At 50.1% G+C, this 23,882-nt stretch overlaps 1 protein-coding gene across 3 annotated transcripts in view; it reads right to left on the minus strand.

Annotated features, from left to right (window-relative positions):
* The window catches only part of entpd4 (ectonucleoside triphosphate diphosphohydrolase 4), a 142,589-nt gene that overhangs the window by 46,143 nt on the left and 72,564 nt on the right, over window positions 1–23,882 (minus strand). For all 3 annotated transcript variants that reach the window (XM_068001034.1, XM_068001030.1, XM_068001031.1), the window contains 2 exons: window positions 10,468–10,679; window positions 3,064–3,277 (listed from right to left, as the gene is read on the minus strand). In XM_068001034.1, the coding sequence (XP_067857135.1) occupies window positions 3,064–3,277; window positions 10,468–10,679 (426 nt within the window). The remainder of the gene's footprint in view (window positions 1–3,063; window positions 3,278–10,467; window positions 10,680–23,882) is intronic.

Genomic DNA, 23,882 nt, shown 5'->3' on the forward strand with positions numbered 1-23,882 from the left:
ATCTTTTACGTCCACCTGAGAGGGCAGAGGGGGCCTCGGTTTGACGTCTCCTCCGAAAGACGGCACCTCCGTCAGTGCAGCACTCCCTCATTCTCGTTCCGTTTTGCCCCAATTCTTTGGAAGAATTTGCCTGAATTTGCACTAGAATCGGCCATTTTTCATGTGTGAGCCTGGAGCGTGTTGGTCGGCTGTTGGCCATGGGGGTCAGTCTTCACAGACACGTCCAATCCTGTAGTTAGCCAGTGTCCGCACATGTACACTTTCCAGCAGGGGTCACGGGATAATAGCAAAGGTCACGGCCTGACGGCAACGACCCACAGCATCTTTAATGTAAAAAAAAAATCATCCCAAGGCGCTTCTCAAATAAGTGCACGGAAATGGACAGTGAGCTCGGAAGGGATGGATGACCAAAACCTTGGTCAAACAGCTGGCCATCGAGGAGCTTTTCAAGGGACAACACAGAAGTTAACAGATGGAAGGGTATGGGGAGGAGGATCCAGGGAGTAGGACGCAGGGGGGCTGATGATTCTGCCATCCAATATGGGGCAAAGTGAGGGAGAACACACAACTTGCATTTATACAGTGCCTTTAACGTAGTAAAACGTCCCAAGGTGCTTAACAGGAGCGATTATCAGACAAAATTTGACACCGAGCCACATAAGGAGATATTAGGACAGGGTGACCAAAAGCTTGGTCAAAGAGGTAGGTTTTAAGGAGCGTCTTAAAGGAGGAGGGTTGTGAATCTTATGAATTCTCTACCCCAGTGGGCTGTGTCGCGGGTATATTCGAGGCTGAGATAGATAGATTTTTGGGGGGTGATTTTAAACGCCAAGAACGGGTGGGTTGGGAGTTGAAAATAGTTGTTTTTTGGGTCGCAACCGCAACCTGACTTAATTTCCGGGTTTAACGTGGGCGCGTAAAAGTACAGGCTTCCCACTGGGAAGGCAAAGTCCGAAAATTTTGCGGTGGCGACCCAAAAAAATAACTATTTTCAACTCCCACCCGTTCTCGGGGTTTAAAATCACCCCCTTGGACTCTAAGGGAATCAAGGGATACGGGGACCGGGCAGGGAAGTGGAGTTGAGGTCGAAGATCAGCCATGATCTTATTGAATGGCGGAGTGAGGCTCGAGGGGCCGGATGGCCGACTCCTGCTCCTATTTCTGATGTTCTTATCTTGCCCTCCTCTCTGGTCCGAGGTCACTTAAGCCTATTGTCAGACCGCAAGTGACGCTGAAATCAGTCAACACGGCACAGACCAGGGATCAAACCTGGGAGCTTGTTGTCTGTACGGGTCAGCACCACACCGGGCAAGGATGGCTTTCAGCCACTCCCTCATCCACGGAGCTTCCAGAAGTGAGAACTCTGGTTTAAATCGCCGTTCAGTGCCACTCAGGACTTGGGTCCAAGTGCCAGAATGATGGGAAAACTCGAGTGAAGAATGGTGTTGAGCGCTGTTAAAGTCACTCCTGTGGTGCATCTCTGGCAGAATGGAACGATACGTGCTTAAAATTCCCAGCCAAACCACCCATCTGGCTTCTATTTTCTGATACACATTACATACAACATGTGGAATGTGCTGGGTGGAGATTGCGTTTCGAGCTTTATTCTGTAAACTATTCAATAACACTTTATGACACTAATTAGTCGATAAGGAGCCTTCAGCTCCCGAACGCAGGGTTATCAACATGTTTGGCATTGCTAGACTTCTCTCTCCGGTTATTTGGCCTCCGTCTGTCCCACGAGACCTCAATTCCTTGCTGGTGTGGGCCTGGACGCTGACTGCTGGCCAGCTATTCAACCGCAAAGGGTGACAGCCATGGCTCGGCGGGTAACACTTTCGCTGCAGAGTCAGCAGGTCGTGGGTTCAAGTCCCATTGCAGGGACCTGAGCACAAAAGCTAGCCCGGCACTCCAGTGACCTGGTCAACAGCCCTCCCTCGACTCACACCGAGAGAGGAGATTATCTGGATATTCACTCACGTCCTGTTTGTGGGACCTTGCGGTGTGTACATCAGCTGCTGTGTTTGCCGCCATAACACTGACTGTTCAGAAATGATCAGCTGGCTGTGGGACACGACAAGCCATTATAGAAATGCATTTCGCTCAATCGTTATTGTTTCTCAGCATGCTGACAGTTTTGTGAGCACAATCAGGTATCAGAGTTTAAGGCAGTTGGAACACACACGGGGTGGGGGCGGAGGGCACAGCGGGAGGGGGCAGAGGGCACAGCGGGAGGGGGCAGAGGGCACAGCGGGAGGGGGCAGAGGGCACAGCGGGAGGGGGCAGAGGGCACAGCGGGAGGGGGCAGAGGGCACAGCGGGAGGGGGCAGAGGGCACAGCGGGAGGGGGCAGAGGGCACAGCGGGAGGGGGCAGAGGGCACAGCGGGAGGGGGCAGAGGGCACAGCGGGAGGGGGCAGAGGGCACAGCGGGAGGGGGCAGAGGGCACAGCGGGAGGGGGCAGAGGGCACAGCGGGAGGGGGCAGAGGGCACAGCGGGAGGGGGCAGAGGGCACAGCGGGAGGGGGCAGAGGGCACAGCGGGAGGGGGCAGAGGGCACAGCGGGAGGGGGCAGAGGGCACAGCGGGAGGGGGCAGAGGGCACAGCGGGAGGGGGCAGAGGGCACAGCGGGAAGGAGCGGAGGGCACACCTTGCTATCGTTTATACAGCATCCAAACCTGTTATTCTATATATAAACCATCTGAATCCCACAATTAAATCGCAATCTGTAACTCACTCCCAGGCATCCGTTAATCTATATATAGACCATCTGAACCTCTTGATTAGATTCCAGTCTGTAAGAGAGCAGTGTTCCCTTGAATTATTCGAGAATATTTTCTCCAGCACTGGAAATTACTTTGGCCCACAGTGCGCTCAGAGGAACAGGAGGAGGCCATTCAGCCCCTCGGGCCTGTTCCGCCATTCGATTAGTTCATGGATGATCTGTACCTCAATTCCATCTATCCATCGTGGTTCCCCCCACCACCCCCGCCTTGCTCCGCTCCCCCCCGCAACTGTTAGCCCGGCTAATTTTGTCATGGTAAGCAAACGCAAAGCACACTTGACCTCAGCCTGAAAGGCCTTCCTGACTCGAGTGGTGGTGATGGTCGCAAAGGCCCGGCCAGCAACGCAGCTCACGACCACAGGCATCTGGCTCTTGCATGTGCTGTTCCTGCTGACCACGGACTGCCCTAAGCTGCAGCTGGACAGGTGAGCTTCGTTGCCTGTACAGTTGACTGCGTAGGACCAATAGGTGTGCTTCTTCCTGTTGGCAAACGTCCTGCGGGAAAGGGAGAAAACGAAAGCATGAGTCTACGGCCAGCACTGTATGGGACCAATGTACCCCACAAGAATCATGCAGCACAGAGGGAGGCCATTTGACCCATCGTGCCTGTGCCGGCTCTTTCAAAGAGCTATCCAATTGGTCCCACTCGCCCCCCCCGCCCCCCGCTCTTTCCCCCATTGCCCTGGAGGTTCGGTGGATATCCGAAGCAGTCACGTCCCAAAGGTGAGGGGCAAAGTCTTAAAATTACAGCTCGGCCATTTAGGAGTGAAATCAGTGAGCACTTTTCCACACAAAGGGCAGTGGGAATCAGGAACTCTCTCACCCAAAAGGCTGTGGGGTCAACTGAAATTTTCATGACTGAGATCGATAGATTTTTGTCAGGTAAAGGTATCAAGGGATATGGAGCAGAGGCAGGTAAATAGGGTTGAGATACAGGTCAACCAAGATCAAATTGAATGGCAGAACACGCTCGAGGGGCTGAATGGCCGACTCCTGTTCTTATGTTCACATTGGTCAGTTTGCTGCCATGTTGGTGTCGCATCTTCTCCATCATCAACTTGCATTTATATAGCGCCTTTAACATTGTAAAACGTCAGACAAAACTTGACACGTGCCATATAAGGAGATATTAGAACAGGTGACCAAAAGCTTGACCAAAGGGGTAGATTTTAAGGAGCGTCTTAAAGGAGGAGAAGTGGAGAGGTTCAGGGAGGGAATTGCAGACCTTGGGGCCGAGACAGCTGAAGGCACGGCCGCCAATGGAAAGGCGAAGGAAATCGGGGGTGCACCCCCTTCTTCCACCTCCACAACACTGCCTTCCTCCTGCCCCACCTCAGCCCCTCTGTCGCTGAAACCCTCAACTATGCCGCAGTCGCCTCCAGAAGTGATGACTCCAATGCTCTCCTTGCCAGCCTCCCATCCCCCATAGACGCCAACTGATCCAAAACTCTGCCACACGTATTCTGCTCCACACCCAAGTCCTGCTCGTCTTTCACTCTCCGTCCTCGATGACCTAAACTGGTGCCTGGTCCCCCCCCAGTGCATTGAATTCAAAGTCCTTGTCCTCCTTCTGAAATTCTTCCTTGGTCTTGTCCCTACTGGACCCCATTAAAGTCCTGATTGCCACCAAGAGCATTGACGAAAAATTCCTCTGGGTTCATCACTGACACCGTGCTTTATATTTCAAGGCTGATGATGACGATAGTTTCTTTAGTAGTCCCTTCATTCTCTGTGTTGACCACCCTCCTTATGCATAACGTCTTTGGAGCAAAGTGATTATGTTACTGGACTAGTAATCCAGAGGCCTGGACGAATAATCTGGAGTCATAAGTTCAAATCCGGCCACGGCAGATGAGGAATTTAAATTCAATTAATTAAATAAAACCTGGAATTAAAATACTGGTATCAGTAATGGTGGCCATGAAACTACCGGATTGTCGTAAAAACCCATCTGGTTCACTGATGTCCTCCAGGGAAGGAAACCTGCCGTCCTTACCCGGTCTGGCCGATATGTGACTCCAGACCCACAACAATGTGGTTGATTCTGAAATGGCCTAGCAAGCCACTCAGTTGTAAAATCTTATTATGACTTTGTTTTAGCGAGAATAAAACTGGACCACTAGGCACCAGACACGACGAAGGCAAACCAAGCCCAGTTGACCCTGCAAAGTCCTCCTCACTAACATCTTGGGACTTGTGCCAAAATTGGGAGAGTTGTCCCACAGACTAGTCAAGCAACAGCCTGACATAGCCATACTCACAGAATCATACCTTTCAGCCAACGTCCCAGACTCTTCCATCACCATCCCTGGGTGTGTCCTGTCCCACCGGCAGGACAGACCGACCAGAGGTGGCGGTACAGTGATTTCCAGTCAGGAGGGAGTGGCCCTGGGAGTCCTCAACATTGACTCTGAACCCCATGAAATCTCATAGTCATCAGGTCAAACATGGCAAGGAAACCTCCTGCTGATTACCACCTACTGCCCTCCCTCAGCTGATGAATCAGTCCTCCTCCATGTTGAACATCACTTGGAGGAAGCACTGAGGGTCGCAATGTACTCTGGGTGGGGGACTTCAATGTCCATCACCAAGAGTGGCTCAGCAGCTGACCGAGCTGGCCAAGTCCTGAAGGACACAGCTGCCAGACTGGGCCTGCGGCAGGGGGTGAGCGAACCAACACGAGGGAAAAACTTACTTGACCTCGTCCGATGGTGGAGTCCAGCACATGAGCGCAAAAGACAAGGCTGAAGCGTTTGCAACCATCTTCAGCCAGAAGTGCAGAGTGGATGATCCATCTCGGCCTCCTCCCGATATCCCCACCATCACAGAAGCCAGTCTTCGGTCAATTCGATTCACTCCACGTGATATCAAGAAGCGGCTGAGTGCACTGGATGCAGCAAAGGCTATGGGCCCCGACAACATCCCGGCTGTGGTACTGAAGACTTGTGCTCCAGAACGAGCTGCGCCTCTGGCCAAGCTGTTCCAGTACAGCTACAACAGTGGCATCTACCCGACAATGTGTAAAATTGCCCAGGTATGTCCTGTCCACAAAAAGCAGGGCAAATCCAATCCGGCCAATTACCGCCCCATCAGTCTACTCTCAATCATCAGCAAAGTGATGGAAGGTGTCGTCGACAGTGCTATCAAGCAGCACTTACTCACCAATAACCTGCTCACCGATGCTCAGTTTGGGTTCCGCCAGGACCACTTGGCTCCAGACCTCATTACAGCCTTGGTCCAAACATGGACAAAAGAGCTGAATTCCAGAGGTGAGGTGAGAGTGACTGCCCTTGACATCAAGGCAACATTTGACAGAGTGTGGCACCAAGGAGCCCTAGTAAAATTGAAGTCAATGGGAATCAGGGAGAGAACTCTCCAGTGGCTGGAGTCATACCTAGCACAAAGGAAGATGGTAGTGGTTGTTGGAGGCCAATCATCTCAGCCCCAGGACATTGCTGCAGGAGTTCCTCAGGGCAGTGTCCTTGGCCCAACCATCTTCAGCTGCTTCATCAATGACCTTCCCTCCATCATAAGGTCAGAAATGGGGATGTTCGCTGATGATTGCACAGTGTTCAGTTCCATTCGCAACCCCTCAGATAATGAAGCAGTCCGAGCCCGCGTGCAGCAAGACCTGGACAACATCCAGGCTTGGGCTGATAAGTGGCAAGTAACATTTGCACCAGACAAGTGCCAAGCAATGACCATCTCCAACAAGAGAGAGTCTAACCACGTCCCCTTGACATTCAACGGCATAACCATCGCCAAATCCCCCATCATCAACATCCTGGGGGTCACCATTGACCAGAAACTTAACTGGACCAGCCATATAAATACTGTGGTTACGAGAGCAGGTCAGAGGCTGGGTATTCTGCGGCGAGTGACTCACCTCCTGACTCCCCAAAGCCTTTCCACCATCTACAAGGCACAAGTCAGGAGTGTGATGGAATACTCTCCACTTGCCTGGATGAGTGCAGCTCCAACAACACTCAAGAAGCTCGACACCATCCAGGACAAGGCAACCCGCTTGATTGGCACCCCATCCACCACCCTAAACATTCACTCCCTTCACCACTGGCGCACAGTGGCTGCAGTGTGAACCATCACAGGATGCACTGCAGCAACTCGCCAAGGCTTCTTCGGCAGCACTTCCCAAACCCACCACCTCTACCACCTAGAAGGACAAGGGCAGCAGGTACATGGGAACAACACCACCTGCACGTTCCCCTCCAAGTCACACACCATCCAGACTTGGAAATACATCGCCGTTCCTTCATCGTCGCTGTGTCAAAATCCTGGAATTCCCTTCCTAACAGCACTGTAGGAGAACCTTCACCACACGGACTGCAGTGGTTCAAGAAGGCGGCTCACCACCACCTTCTCAAAGGCAATTAGGAATGGGCAATAAATGCTGGCCTCGCCAGCGACGCCCACATCCCATGAACGAATATAAAAAAAGACCCTCATGATGTCATGGCAGGAGGAATTTTACACAAAATGTCTGCCTGTAGCTTTCTGTCTTTGTACGGCCACTTAGACGCAAGCCATGGAGCCTAGAGAGTCACAGGCAACGGTTAAAATCAATGTTCCCATCACTTGTCCAGATGTCAAGCTGTAGATATCGACAGATCTTGGTCTTCTCTTTCAGGGTTTATATCCACCAGTGAGGCAATAGCAGGACCACTTGGCTCCAGACCTCATTACAAGTCCTTTCCAAACATCCAGGCCTACAAAATTCAAATCAAAACAAGCCAGCAAATGAGAAATTGAAGCACAATTCCCCGTGGTACCACTTGGGTTTTTGCCCACATTTTCCTGTGATACCATTTGCGTTTGTGCCCATATTTTCTTGTGGTACCCAAAGCACCAAGTTACAGGTCTGAGGCTGGCCATCGCTGGAGGGGCTGCACACCAACACCGGGCGATACTTCACAGAGAGGGAGAGAAAATCATAAGAACACAATAGTGCCTGTCCAAATTAATCATTAAGAAGAGCCAACTCCTTTTTGTGCATTCCAATCACCAACAGACTCTTAGTACCTCAGTGTGAAAGTATTCGGTTATTGTCATGTCATCCTGGTCGTTTAGCTCACGTACATTTGCTCCCCTTCTGCCCTGAGCTGAGCTCAGGGTGAGCCCTGAAGGCACAATCCTACAACAGGCGTGTGCTTGTGGAATCTGACAGCAGTATGAACGAGCAGCTCTGCTTCCCAGGAATTTGCTGAATGAGTCACAACTGATAAAGCTCGTTGAGCAGACGGTTGGATTTTGTTTATGTCCCTCGATTTTCCTTAGGTAACTCAAAAAAATGACAGCTGTGGATATAGTGCAGCTGCAAAAGAGCAGAGAGATCTCAGAGGTGTTCAAAATGATGATGGGTTTTGATAAGGGACCAGCTATTCCCACTGGTCGGTGAATCGGCAACCGGGTGGCTTAAATTTAAGATCATCACCAAAAGGGCAAAGAGGGAGGTTTGGAGAATTTTTGGGTTGTTCGGCCATGGAATATACCACCAGAACATATGTCTTGCTTGAGTCTCTTGTCTACAGAAAACTTTGACCTCTTGTTTATTGGATCTTTTACTGCTATAAATTTAAAAGGCGGAGACACTGCCTGAAAGGATGGTGGAGGCAGATTTAATAGTAACTTTCCAAGTATTGGATTAATACTTGAAAAGGAAAAAATTCCAGGGCTATGAGGAACGAGTGGGAGAGTGGGATCGCTCTTTCTGAGAGCCAGCACAGGAATGATGGGTCCAATGGCCTCCTTCCATGCTGTATTATTCTATGATTCTACAATAAAGAATGATGGAAGCAGAATCGACAATAGGTTTTAAAAGGGAAGTGGATCGATATTTGAAAAAGAGAAATTCAGAAGGGTTTGGGTGAAGAGCAGGAGACTGGGACCACTTTCTTTCAGAGAGTCAGCAGAGGCTCGATGGATTGAATGGCCTCCTCCTGCACTGTAAAATTCTACGATTATGCAACTTCACCATGCAATTGAGCATTTCAAAGTTCCTTTCTGTAAAGTGAAAGTAAATGCAGCAAACAGCCAATCCATGGCTGGACATACATGAATTCTTGCAGTGAGGGTCAGTGGACAATGATCAGCAGGGGGAGCTCGGACAGATTCTCCCCTCCCGAAACCAGGGGTGCTGGGGCCAACTGTCCCACCCCAGCAGCAGTCCGAATGAGACCAGCTTGCACAGCACGGCTGATTAACATCTAACCGAGAGGGGCACGGCGTGGCACTCCCGCCGAGGGGGGGGAGGTGGGGCTGGCACTCCCGCCGAGGGGGGGGGGAGGGGGGGGGGGAGGGGGGCCTGGCACTCCCGCCGAGGGGGGGGGGGGGGGGAGGGAGGCCTGGCACTCCCGCTGAGGGGGGGGGGGGGGGAGGGGGGGGGGCCTGGCACTCCCGCCGAGGTGGGGAGGGGGTGGAGGGGTGGAGGGGGGCCTGGCACTCCCGCCGAGGGGGGGGGGGGGGGGGAGGGGGGTGCTTGGCACTCCCGCCGAGGAGGGGGAGGGCGTTGCACTGCCGCCGAGGGTTGGGGGGGGGTTGTCACCCTCCTGCAGGAAGGGCTGGGGTGTCACCCTCCTGCAGGGAGTGCTGGGGTGTCACCCTCCTACAGGGAGTGCTGGGGTGTCACCCTCCTACAGGGAGTGCTGGGGTGTCACCCTCCTACAGGGAGTGCTGGGGTGTCACCCTCCTACAGGGAGGGGTGGGGTGTCACCCTCCTACAGGGAGGGCTGGGGTGTCACCCTCCTACAGGGAGGGCTGGGGTGTCACCCTCCTACAGGGAGGGCTGGGGTGTCACCCTCCTACAGGGAGGGCTGGGGTGTCACCCTCCTACAGGGAGGGCTGGGGTGTCACCCTCCTACAGGGAGGGCTGGGGTGTCACCCTCCTACAGGGAGGGCTGGGGTGTCACCCTCCTACAGGGAGGGCTGGGGTGTCACCCTCCTACAGGGAGGGGTGTCACCCTCCTACAGGGAGGGGTGGGGTGTCACCCTCCGACAGGGAGGGCTGGGGTGTCACCCTCCGACAGGGAGGGGTGGGGTGTCACCCTCCGACAGGGAGGGGTGGGGTGTCACCCTCCGACAGGGAGGGGTGGGGTGTCACCCTCCGACAGGGAGGGGTGGGGTGTCACCCTCCGACAGGGAGGGGTGGGGGTGTCACCCTCCGACAGGGAGGGGTGGGGTGTCACCCTCCTACAGGGAGGGGTGGGGTGTCACCCTCCTACAGGGAGGGGTGGGGTGTCACCCTCCTACAGGGAGGGGTGGGGTGTCACCCTCCTACAGGGAGGGGTGGGGTGTCACCCTCCTACGGGAGGGCTGGGGTGTCACCCTCCAATGGAGGGCTGGGGTGTCACCCTCCAATGGAGGGCTGGGGTGTCACCCTCCTACAGGGAGGGCTGGGGTGTCACCCTCCTACAGGGAGGGCTGGGGTGTCACCCTCCTACAGGGAGGGCTGGGGTGTCACCCTCCTACAGGGAGGGGTGGGGTGTCACCCTCCTACAGGGAGGGCTGGGGTGTCACCCTCCCACAGGGAGGGCTGGGGTGTCACCCTCCCACAGGGAGGGGTGGGGTGTCACCCTCCTACGGGAGGGGTGGGGTGTCACCCTCCTGCTGGTTTTTGGTTGCTGGGTACCTGCCACACTGAAAACTGCAATGTGCCCAAGATCTGTCCTTACTTGTAAATCCTGAAGTTGTAGTTTTTCTCCCCTGGGAATCCAAACATGCCACAGATCACTCTGCTGTTGCTCGGTGTCCAGTCGCTGTCACAGATCTGCTTCCATTCTCCACCTTGCTTGACCTGTACGTAACCCTCGGTAACAGGCATGCGTTTCCTGGAGGCACCAAAGACCCCCTTAATGCGAACATCTTCCACTTGGAGCTGCCCATCCTGGAGTAAAACAAAACAATATATGCAGCGGTATTGGACAGGTAAAACGATGAGGTCTTTTTCCCCACTACTGCGAAACATCATCTCCTCGACTTTGCTTATGGGGAGGTGGAGGGCAGCGTTACTTTTTTATTGATTCTTGGGGTGGGGGCATCGCTGGCGAGGCCAACATTTATTACCCATCCCTAATTGCCCTTGAGAAGGTGGTGGTGAGCCGCCTTCGTGAACCGCTGCAGTCCGTGTGGTGAAGGTTCTCCCACAGTGCTGTTATGTCGGGAGTTCCAGGATTTTGACCCAACGACGATGAAGGAACGGCGATATATTTCCAAGTTGGGATGGTGGGTGACCTGGAGGTGCTGCCAAAGAAGTTAGCGGCTGCTTGGGTGCCCACTTCAAAGCTTGGCAGACAAGCCACTCTCCACTCCGATGCCACTGTGTAAACAACACTGGTTGGCACCTGGTAACCATCTGGGGGGGTGGGGGTCCCCTCTGCTTCTCCTTCCCCCCCCTCTACTCGATGCCCTGGCTCTGGTGATTCGGACATTCTGGAGGACGTTGACTCCCACTTTGTGAACGCACCAGCACGTAACTGAGCCGAGGGGTTCAGAGGGCCCCGGGTCCAGCTCCTGATGAATGCTGGTCAAAGTTGAGACACGATAACTAGCCTCTGTTCCCCAAGGCAGGGGAGAGGAAAAATTAAAGGAGTGTGGCTCGCTAGGCCATTTCAGAGGGCAGTTGAGAGTCAACCACGTTGGTGTGGGCCTGAAGTCACATATTGGCCCAGGCCGGGTAAGGACGGGCAGGTTTCCTTCCCTAAAAGGACATTCGTGAACCAAAAGCAAAAACTGCGGATGATGCAAATCTGAAATAAAAACAGAAAATGCTGGAGAAGCTCAGCAAGTCAGACAGCATCCTGGGAGGCGGGGGAACGAAAAGGGGGAAGAGAGAAAAACTCTTCATGAAAAGAGTTGAAAGGGATGTGAATTTCTCTTCATTCCCACACAACCCCCACATTATCTGACTTTAGTGCAACTCCCACGTCACCAGAGCTCTCTAGCTTGTAAACAGCTGGTTTGTCCTTTGTGCCAAAACATTTCTTAATCCCCAGAACAGCTTCCGACTCACTACAAAGCCAAGCAGTACTGCTCCCACATCTGGATTTCTTTTCATTTCAACTATCTGTAATTAACTGGTTTCTCTTTTTCTCTCAGAGAGGATTCATCAGAGGGAAAGTGGGAAGATGCAGAATCCCCATCTCCACCTTCCGAACTTTACAAAGTTCTAGTCCAGTAACACCATCACTGCGGAGAGGACCAACACCAAAATAGCTGCCCCCCACGCCCCCAAACCTCCCAGTTCTTCAAGCACAATATCCTGGAACAAAGGAAAAGACAGTAGCAAGGGTATTGGATCTCTACTTAAAAGGGAAAAAGTTGCAGGGCGATGGGGAAAGAGCGGGAGGAGTGGGACTAATTGTATTGCTCTTTCAAAGAGCCGGCACAGGCATGATGGGCTGAATGGCCTCCTCCTGCACTGTCTGATGCGATGGGTCTATGATTCGAAGTGTACAGAAATCTCGCTTTCTAACATTTGGCCTGCTGTGGCAATTCTGAAAAATAAACCCGTACAAAGAAGAAGGAAATCTCAGACGGAGCACTTTCTGTCACCAGTAATTGCTCCACATCTCTCTCGAAACAAACCAAATGTAACGGCCGGGTTTGATTCTCGGTCTGTTCTGGGCGAGCTGATCTCAACCAGCGCAGCAGTTGGAGGCAGCACCGTTGGGCTCAGTGCCCTTGGGTTCGGAACAGGGAGAAGCTTCCCGCACCCGATTGTCATCCGGTGACCCCTGCTGGAAGTGGTGGGATGTGCGAGAACAAGACTGAGCTGCGATGCCGTTGATGGTCGAATCGGCACGACCAGGTCAGGCTCGCTTGCGGCTAGCTGGGCAAGGTGCCAAAACCAGCCTGGGCTGTGGAATTGTACCGTAGCGCAAATCATTGCCGTCGGGAAAGGAACAGGGGAGAAGCAGAGTCAAAAATTACCTTCCGTCTCATTGCTTTTTTTAAGATAAAGAAAGAACTTGCATTTCTATAGCACCTTTCACGACCTCAGAACGTCCGAAAGCGCTTTACAGTCAATGAAGTACTTTTGAAGTGCAATCACTGTTGTAATGTAGGGAACGCAGCAGCCAATTTGCACACAGCAAGATCCCACAAACAGCAAGGTGATAATGATCAGATCATCTGTTTTTTTTAAAATGGTGTTGGTTGAAGGATAATGATGGGCCAGGACACCGGGGAGAACTCCCCTGCTCCTCTTTGAAATGGTGCCATGGGATCTTTTACGTCCACCTGAGAGCAGACGGGGCCTCGTTTAAGAACAGAAGATAAGAACATCAGAGGAGCAGGAGTTGGCCATACGGCCCCGAGCCTGCTCCGCTGTTCAATAAGATCATGGCTGATCTTCGACCTCAACTCCACTTTCCCGCCCGATCCCCATATCCCTTGATTCCCCGAGAGTCCAAAAATCAATCGATCTCAGCCTTGAATATACTCAACAACTGAGCATCCACAATCCTCTGGGGTGCAGAATTCCAAAGATTTACAACCATCTAAGTGAAGAAATTTCTCCTCATCACAATCTAAAATGTCTGACCCCTTATACTGAGGCTATGCCTCCTAGTTCTAGACTCTCCAGCCAGGGGAAACATCCTCTCAGCCTTTATCCTGTCAAGCCCCCTCAGAATCTGATATTCAATGAGATCACCTCTCATTGTTCCAAGCTCCAGGGAGTATCGGCCCATTCTACTCAATCTCTCCTCATCGGACAACCCTCTCATCCCAGGGGCCAATCCAGTGAACCTTCGCTGCATCGCCTCTCACCCTGTCTATCCTTCCTGAGGTAAGGTTTAACGTCTCATCCGAAAGATGGCACCTCCTATTGTGCAGCACTCCCTCAGTGGAGTAGAAAGGTGGAGAGCACTTCATAGCGGAGAGCACCGCGTAACTATAATTCGAACGCTGAATCCAACAGCACAGACGAGGCTTGATGTGAATGTATATTCCATATTCGACCAGATGGTTTTCACACTTACCTCACAAGCATGGAAATGACTCCGCACTGCCATTTGGTACATTTCGTTCCCCCAGAAAACACTGTTAATCTTCTCCCAGAGGCCATTTCTCCAACAGGCCACATTTCCTACAACACTTGAATTGTATACTATTTTTTAAAGCCCAATATTTCAGGCTGCTGTTGGACTTGGAACGCTCTCCTTAGTTTAACTCTCTGCTGGCCTGCGAGCAGAGGCTCACACAGATGACTCCGAACATGTTTTTCCCTTGTACGCGATTTCAATCCAGGACCCTCGGTTCACCTCAAATTTCGATGATCGACTGGTGCCATTCAAGACTTGGCTCAAGCTCCTAATGACAATAACAGATCCAAAGGCACAGTTTCGATTTGTTTTCATCCTCTTCCTTTCTCAAACGCACGGACACCTCCCTGGGGTGTGCCGTTCCACTCGTGGCAATCGGCTTCCACTCCCTCACCAAAGAATTCAGGACAGCTGTTGAACCTTGGAGGGCATCGTGGAGGAGCCAATGTCCACAGACACGCACACGGAAGCAGGCTGTGTTCCATTGATGTCCATTCTGTTCTCTCACACCATCAAGCCAACGTCTAAAGCCAGCTACTGGCCAAACGGATAGGAGCAATCAGCATCTACTGTTTGAAGAGAAGTATCTTTTAAAACAAAAGCAGCAACAGCAATAAACAGAACAGGGCTTGGATTCAGGGGCTAAACCCAACCCAGTGCGGTGCTGAGATGGAAGGGCCCAGGGTTTGACCCTCTGTCTGTGCTGAGTCTGATCTCAGTCAGAGGGGTGGCAGAGGTGCTGCAAACAGCTACGAGCAAGGAAAAATATTAACCAAGGTTCTCGCTCATGAGGAGACTGAAAAGTGTGTGTGTGTGTGTGTGTGTGTGTGTGTGTTGGAGTCTGGTGCCTGCAACTCCATCCTACAGGCTGACACTCCCAGTGCTAGTACTGAGGGAGTGCTGCACTGTCGGAGGTGCCGTCTTTCGGATGAGACGTTAAACCGAGGCCCCGTCTGGCCTCTCGGGTGGAAGTAAAAGATCCCAGGGCCCCATTACGAAGCAGAGCAGGAGAGTTGTCCCTGGTGTCCTGGACAATATTTATCCCTCAGCCAACATCACTAAAAACAGATTATCTGGTCACTATCTCATTGCTGTTTGTGGGATCTTGCTATGTGCAAATTGCCTGCCACATTTCCTAAATTACAACAGTGACTGCACTTCAAAAGTGCTTCAATGGCTGTACAGTGCTTTGGGACATCCTGAGGTTGTGAAAGGTGCTATATAAATGCAAATTCTTTTTTTATTTCTTAAATGTGAACAGTGGCCACTTGGATAGGATAGCAGCGGATTGGTGGTCACCGTGTTATCACACCTCAACGTAATGAGAAAACTTAAAGGGACAAAAATGAGACAGAATAGTTGATTGTAATTCTTCAAAAAGCTTTGTTAAAATGCTGACTGACAGCAAGACCTGCTCTTTGGAATGCAATGACGCAAAACTGCGGTTAATGGAAGTCCAGGACATTGCAGATAAGCTTGTTCTGTTGGACTTGATAGAAATTGGACAATATTTTTCAATGCTTTTTTTTGACATCCATTCTCAGGATGCTGGCATTTATTGCCCATCCCTAGATGCGCATGAGAAGGTGGCGGTCAATCTTGGTTTGATTACGGGTCTGTGAAGGGCCTTGGGATGTTTTCCTTCGTAAAAAGCCCTATCTAAATAGAAGTTGTTGGTGGTGGTGTTGAGCCTTTGCTTTGCTTACATCGAGTCAACGGCACTGAAACAGGCCATTTGGCCCAACTGGTCCATGCTGGCGTTTATGCTCCAAACGAGCCTTCTCCCACCCCGATCAGCATATCCTTCTATTCCTTTCTCCCTCATGTGTTTATCGAGCTTTCCCTTTAATGCACCCACAGTAAATGTTGCTGTGTAAAAGGATGGCATCGGAACAGGATTAAAAACTACCCAACATGTCAGGTCTTCTCAATCAAATACTTTCTGTTGCCCAATCACAGACGTGCAAGAGGAGGAAAATCTCCGCTCTCCACCAGAGAGAGAGAGCGGCACCTGACACCAAATTAAAAAGGAGGGCAGAGCACAAGGCAGGAGCAGTAAAAGGGCATCTCCGCTCCTCCCTTTCGACGTGCCCTTCAACAGATCCTACACACTGCTCCGAACAGAGCTGGTACTGTTCTCGTCTTCCTCAAGCAGTTCAAAGATTCCTGATTGAAGAGCGAAGAGTTGGCCGAGAGGGGATTCCCCAGAGCTGGAAAGGAAGGAAGTCCTTTGACATAATTCCCAAAATACCTCTCACATGGTGCATTGCTTTGTTGAAATGTGGACAAACGCCACAGCCATTTTGCGCACAGCAGGATTGTACAAAGAGCAATGGGACCAACGCCCAATTAACTTTTTTTGGGGGGGGGGGTGGCTTGGGGAGAATGTTAATGCAACAGGACATTGGGAGAACCCCTTGCCGCTTCTTCGACTAGCGCCATTGGGTCTTTTGACATGCCTCCAATTGACCGCAGCTCAGAAGCAGCTGCAATTGTCTGGATTGCATCAGTGGCCTTAAAGGGATAGGTCTGTTGAGCTGCTAAACGTCACGGCTGAGCTCCATGTCGCAGGGTATGATACATAAATTCAAACATCTACCCTTCCAAACACCCCAGTAAGCAGGAAGAAAGAGGTTCCGTGCTGCGCTCTTTGAAGGGCTTTGTGCGTCTAAAAAATAGTTCCCGGACAAACCAGTTTTTGAATTATGTGACGGAAATCTGTACAGGACCCTCGAAGTCTGTTTCTTCTCATATCTTATGGCATGCAGGCATTAACACGTTTGGTGAACGTCCGACAGCAGCAAAAACAAGCACAGCAGAACTCGATCCCACCCCTGGGGAAGTCACAATGGAAACATAGCGTAATTTGACTTAAAGATTTTGAAAATCCTGTGGAAAAACGATCAGCAGAAACCAGAAGGGTTGAAACATAAACCTTTCCTCCTTTTGGGCAGCTTTGACCATATTTAGCCAACCCTCAGGCATTTTCTTCGGGCAACAGTTTCAAAACGCTTCTCAGCATTCCCTGAAAACGCCCCCCTCATCACCCCCCAATAAAATACGTGACACCCTGGATGCCAACATGCCAAAAGCAGTGAGGCTCTTTGACTTCCAACAAACATGTCAGTTTGTCCATGTTGTCGGTGTTAACCAACAGCGAGGAATGCTTGAATTTTGCCCACAAGCAAAACAGAAAACCGTTCAACCTCACAGTTAATCTGTGTGGGTAGATTTTTAAAAGAGAAAAGACATCAGAGAGTTTGAACTGACAGCAACAGGAAGTTCTGGGGTTTTACTTGCTGTTTAAAACGGGCACTGCCTTCATATTAAAAAAAAACTTTTGGCAAAATTTTATTGAGCACTGGAAGGGGGCGGGGGGGAAGAGACGGAGGAGCTGTGGGTCACTATCATCGGGCTGATGTTGCAGACAAGTGAAGGGACAATGCCGTTTTGACCCATGGAAAACAGATGTGAACACTTGAGTGTTTTCACGATGCAACTCAATTATTTTTCAAAAAAAAATAAAACTGCAGAAACAACTTGCTTCCAGTTCGAGCCCCAAGTGTTAACGCGCCAGCTGATATTTTAGCGGGTTAACATCAAAGACCAGGTTGACATCTGTTGTGTTAACAAGTTGTCCCATTGTTCCCTATTGTCAGCACGTGCACCTTCTGTTCTCAGCACTCCCAGGGTCTGATGCCACAGACTCCTTTCTTCCCTGTGCTGCTGTTACTGCCTCTGGGCTCTGCCCGACCCAGAGCCTCTTGTGGAGAGAGCTGGGAGGGTGGGCTTTGCAAATCGCAGGCAACTAGACCGGGCTTGTTAAGGAATCTTTCTCATCTTTTCAAAGTTCAAGAAAATGACCTTCAAGTTTTGTGGAAAACCAGACAAGAAATAATGCCAAACAAGCCAGAGCTGTTTGCAGTCCCTCCACCCACCTCCTCCTCCTGCGACCCCCTGGTCACATCTGGCTCTTGGCGGCTTGTTCCAATGGGCCTCTGGCAGCAGCCTGCCTGGCGTGAGATGTTGACCACCCTGGGGATTCAAGGCTCTTCCTTCTCCATTTCTTTCTCTCCAGTAAAATAAGGAAGTAGGTGAGCACACTGCAGATGCCCAAACTATAATCTTTCAAAGTTCTCTAGATTCAGGAACCGTCCCTCTGGATTGAAAAATTGCACATGTCGCTCCGCTTTTTAAGAAAGGAGAGAGAGGGAAACCAGGGAATTATAGACCAGTTAGCCTAACATCTGTTGTGGGGAAAATGCTGGAGTCTATAATTAAGGATAGGGTGACTGAACACCTCGAGAATTTTCAGTTAATCAGAGAGAGCCACCAGGGATTTGTGAAAGGTTGGTCGTGCCTGACAAACCTGATTGAACTTTTTGAAGAGGTGACTGAAGTAGTGGACAGGGGAATGTCAATGGATGTTATTCTTTGGACTTCCAGAAGACATTTGATAAAGTCCCACATAAGAGACTGTTAGCTAAGATAGAAGCCCATGGAATCGAGGGAAAAGTACGGACTTGGTTAGGAAGTTGGCTGAGCGAAAGGCGACAGAGAGTAGGGATAATGGGTAGGTACTCACATTGGCAGGATGTGACTAGTGGAGTCCCGCAGGGATCTGTCTTGGGGCCTCAATTATTCACAATATTTATTTGCGATTCAGATGAAGGCATAGAAAGTCTCATATCTAAGTTTGCCGATGACACAAAGATTGGTGGCATTGTAAGCAGTGTAGATGAAAACATAAAATTACAAAGGGATATTGATAGATTAGGTGAATGGGCAAAACTGTGGCAAATGGAATTCAATGCAGACAAATGTGAGGTCATCCACTTTGGACCAAAAAAGGATAGAACGGGGTACTTTCTAAATGGTAAAAACAGTGGATGTCCAAAGGGACTTCGGGGTTCAGGTACATAGATCATTGAAGTGTCATGAACAAGTGCAGAAAATAATCAATAAGGCTAATGGAATGCTGGCCTTTATATCTAGAGGACTGGAGTACAAGGGGGCAGAAGTTATGCTGCAGCTATACAAAACCCTGGTTAGACTGCACCTGGAGTGCTGTGAGCAGTTCTGGGCACCGCACCTTCGGAAGGACATATTGGCCTTGGAGGGAGTGCAGCGTCGGTTTACTAGAATGATACCCGGACTTCAAGGGTTAAGTTACGAGGAGAGGTTACACAAATTGGGGTTGTATTCTCTCAAGTTTAGAAAGTTAAGGGGTGATCTGATTGAAGTTTGTAAGATGTTAAGGGGAACGGATAGGGTGGATAGAGAGAAACTATTTCCGCTGGTTGGGGATTCTAGGAGTAGGGGGCACAGTCTAAAAATTAGAGCCAGACCTTTCATAGAATCATAGAAGTTTACAACATGGAAACAGGCCCTTCGGCCCAACATGTCCATGTCGCCCAGTTTATACCACTAAGCTAGTCCCAATTGCCTGCACTTGGCCCATATCCCTCTATTCCCATCTTACCCATGTAATTGTCCAAATGCTTTTTAAAAGACAAAATTGTACCCGCCTCTACTACTGCCTCTGGCAGCTCGTTCCAGACACTCACCACCCTTTGAGTGAAAAAATTGCCCCTCTGGACCCTTTTGTATCTCTCCCCTCTCACCTTAAATCTATGCCCCCTCGTTATAGACTCCCCTACCTTTGGGAAAAGATTTTGACTATCTACCATATCTATGCCCCTCATTATTTTGTAGACTTCTATAAGATCACCCCTAAACCTCCTACTCTCCAGGGAAAAATGTCTCAGTCTATCCAACCTCTCCCGATAAGTCAAACCATCAAGTCCCGGTAGCATCCTAGTAAATCTTTTCTGCACTCTTTCTAGTTTAATAATATCCTTTCTATAATAGGGTGACCAGAACTGTACACAGTATTCCAAGTGTGGCCTAACCAATGTCTTGTACAACTTCAACAAGACATCCCAACTCCTGTGTTCAATGTTCTGACCAATGAAACCAAGCATGCTGAATGCCTCCTTCACCACCCTATCCACCTGTGACTCCACTTTCAAGGAGCTATGAACCTGTACTCCTAGATCTCTTTGTTCTATAACTCTCCCCAACGCCCTACCATTAACGGAGTAGGTCCTGGCCCGATTCGATCTACCAAAATGCATCACCTCACATTTATCTAAATTAAACTCCATCTGCCATTCATAGGCCCACTGGCCCAATTTATCAAGATCCCGTTGCAATCCCAGATAACCTTCTTCACTGTCCACAATGCCACCAATCTTGGTGTCATCTGCAAACTTACTAACTATGCCTTCTAAATTCTCATCCAAATCATTAATATAAATAACAAATAACAGCGGACCCAGCACCGATCCCTGAGGCACACCGCTGGTCACAGGCCTCCAGTTTGAAAAACAACCCTCGACAACCACCCTCTGTCTTCTGCCGTCAATCCAATTTTGTATCCAATTGGCTACCTCACCTTGGATCCCGTGAGATCTAACCTTATGTAACAACCTACCAGGAGCGAGATTAGAAATCATTTCTAATAGAAGTTGGAGAATGGTAGAAGTTTGGAACTCTCTTCCGCAAATGGCAATTGATACTAGCTCAATTGCTAAATTTAAATCTGAGATAGATAGCTTTTTGGCAACCAAAGTTATTGAGGGATATGGGCCAAAGGCAGGTATATGGAGTTAGATCACAGATCAGCCATGATCTTATCAAATGGCGGAGCAGGCACAAGGGGCTGAATGGCCTACTCCTGTTCCTATATTCCTATGTTCCTAAAATGGCTAGACTTCTACCTGACACCAGGGAAGACTGTTGTGGTTGTTGGAGGCCAAGCTTCAGTGCCCTTGGACATCACTGCTGGAGTTCCTCAGGGAAGTGTCCTCGCCCCAACCATCTTCAGCTGCTTCACCAATGGCCTTCGCTCCGTCAGAAGGTCAGGGGTGGGACTGTTCGCTGACAATTCCAAAGTGTCCAGCTCCAGTCCAATAATGAAGCAGCCCGTGCCAACCCATAACAGGACCTGGACAACATCCAGGCTTGGGCTGACAAGTGGCAGGTATCGTTCGCTTGGTAATGACCATCTCAAAACAAGAGAAGACCCAGATATCTCCCCCTAATAATGGTACAACCATTGCAGAGTCCCCCGCCATCAACATCTGGGGAGTCACCACTGATTAGAAGCTTAAGTGGCCCAGCCATATCAACACTCGACAAGGGGACAACAGAGGCTTGGTACTCTGGAATGATTTTGTCCCCTCAAATACTCTCCACCATCGATGGCCCTCAAGTCAGTGTTAATTTTTTTTCCCTTTTTTTAATATAAGTGGGGGGAGGGGTTAGGGTGCATTTCTGTGCAGTAAATAAAAATAAATGTCAAATTATAATTTTATTATATCGGCCCAGGATGCGCGCCAGTCCCTGCGGTGCCCACCGGTCGCAAAAAGCCTCAAGCATCCCGGCAGACACCGCGTGCTCCCTCTCCAGGGCCACCAAGTCAGTGTTAATTGATTTCTATCAATTAGTGTTAATTGTATTCAGGTGGTGCCTATCAATTGGGGACTCTCTTGTATCCATTTCTCGGAGGGAGTTTAGCTCGGGGGTGCACGGTGTGTTCGGGGCATCTCTGAGAATAAAGGTTTGGAAGCAACTGAAGACTAGGCTCTAATATTCTGTCCTTCACCACCTGGCTATTCGACTTTTTACAGTCAGGAGTGTGGTGGAATACTCACTTCCTGCCTGGTTGGACGCAGCCGCAACAACATTCAAGAAACTCAACACCATCCAGGACCGAGGAGTCGGCATCGTTGGTGTCCCTGCCACTGCACTCGATATCCAGCCCAAACCCCATCATCGGTGAATTCTGGCTGCAGTATGTGCGACCGACCAAATGCATTGCAGCAACTCACCAAGCTTACTTGAACAGCATCTCCCTCCCCTGCTTCTCTACCTCCGAGAAGAACAAGAGCAGCAAGATCGTGGGAATGCAAGGCACACATCACCGTCCCTTCATCGTTGCTGTGTCAATATCCTGGAATTCCTTCCCAAACACTACTGTGGGAGCACCATCGCCGCAAGAACAGCAGCGGGTCAAGAAGGCCCACCAGCACCTTCTCAGGGCAATTGGGAATGGGCAAGAAATGCGACCATGCCAGCGTTGCCCAAATCCCCAAGAACAAATCAACAAATGAGTGAATTATTAGGGTTGGCCCAGCTTCCACAAGGTACTCTGGGATGATGTTGACCCCCTCAAAGTCTCTCCACCATCGATGGCCCTCAAGTCAGTGTTAGGGAAAGGGTCGGATTGAAATTAGGCCATTTGTTTGAATCGTTCAGGGTTCTCCCTCTCTGAGTAGTCCTGTGTCTCATTGCTCCACGGTTCAGCATAAACTGCTGAGGTCAGAGGGCACTTGTAAACTTCAGATCAAATGTTTGCATTTCTTTTTTCCTCACCAAGGTTCGATATCTGAAGTGTGACAAAAGCACATGACATAGAATTTACAGCACAGAAACAGGCCATTCAGTCCAACTGGTCCATGCCGGTGTTTATGCTCCACACGAACCCCCTCTCACCCCTCTTCATCTCACCCGATCAACATATCCTTCTATTCCGTTCTCCCTCATGTGTTTATCTCACTTCCCCTTAACGGCATCTCAGCTATTCGCCTCAGCTCCTCCATGTCGTCGCGAATTCCACATTCTCACCACTCACTGGGTAAAGAAGTTTCTCCTGAATTACCTATTGGATTTATTCGTGACTATCTTCTATCCAAGTTTTGGTCTCCCCCACAAATGGAAACGCAAGACAAATGCCAGGTTCTCTCTTCACTGAGCAAGTTTTAATTACAGCGAGACTGTATTTTCAAAGCCAGACGTTTCGCGATGAAGCTATGGAAGTTTTCCAAAAAGAAACACACACTCCAGACACAGCAGAATCTCTCCAGTTGGAGTTTACTGACTGCGACCCCTGATCTTCACTCCACACAATTGTGTCGGTGGGTGTGACTGGGCCGGTAAGGCAGATCAGAAAGTGACTGCTGCTTCAACAAAAAACAAGTTCACCTCTGGCTCTTTTGCCAATGACCTTCGAATTATCTTAGTTGTCTCAGGGTGGGCAATAAATGCTGTTTTACTGGTGTTGCCCACATCTTAAGAAAAATTATTTTAAAAATGACACCTTCTAACCTTAAAGAGACTCACACCTACATTCTATTACACATGGTATAAATTTGCTGTCCTTAGAGCAACAGAACCTACTGCAAGTAATGCTACCCTTAGTTAAAACAGGGAAGTATGAACAGTCCCCATTTACTGTTTTTCACAGGACAAAATAGGCCATGTGTTTACAATGGATTTGAGGGATTTTTTTACCAATCCAAGTGGAAGCATCCGAGGAGACTGCCAAGTGTAATTACAGGTGCGGGCCACTCAGTCTCAACAGCTACAGAACCAGGGAGTGCAGAATAATTGAGCACCATCCATCGGAAAGGGTCCAAGAATGGCAGGTGGACGATATCGGAGACAGCTGGATCAGACTGGCGGAAAATGGCTTTTAAATAGCAGGAGGGTCGGTAACCAGAGGACACAGATTGAAAGTTTCTGTCCAAAGAACTGGAGGGGAGATGAGGAGATTTTTATTTTCTTTTTTTACGCAGCGAGTTGTTATGATCTGGAATTCACATGTCGGTGGAAGCAGATTCAATAGCAACTTTCAAAAGGGAATTGGATATATGCTTGAAAAGGGAAAATTTGCAGGACCATGGGGAAAGAGCAGGGCAGTGGGACTAATTGGACAGCTCTTTTGAAGAGCTGGCACAGGCACGATGGGCTGAATGGCCGCCTTCTGTGTTGTATGGTTCTATATTTTGTTTGCGGTTGTACGTCTCTGCTCTTTGAGTGAGCGGGCAAAGCCCATGTGTGCATCAGTCTTCTGTTGAACTAGCTTTAGGGCCCATTATCTGACATTGAAACTGCATATCTACAGTGTTCCCGCTGTACAGAAGGCGTCTCAAAACGCTCTGCAGAGCCTGTGGATGCTGTGCGGAAGGCATTTGGAA

Source organism: Heptranchias perlo, chromosome 20, assembly GCF_035084215.1.
Source record: "Heptranchias perlo isolate sHepPer1 chromosome 20, sHepPer1.hap1, whole genome shotgun sequence".
In the NCBI taxonomy this organism is placed as follows: domain Eukaryota; kingdom Metazoa; phylum Chordata; class Chondrichthyes; order Hexanchiformes; family Hexanchidae; genus Heptranchias; species Heptranchias perlo.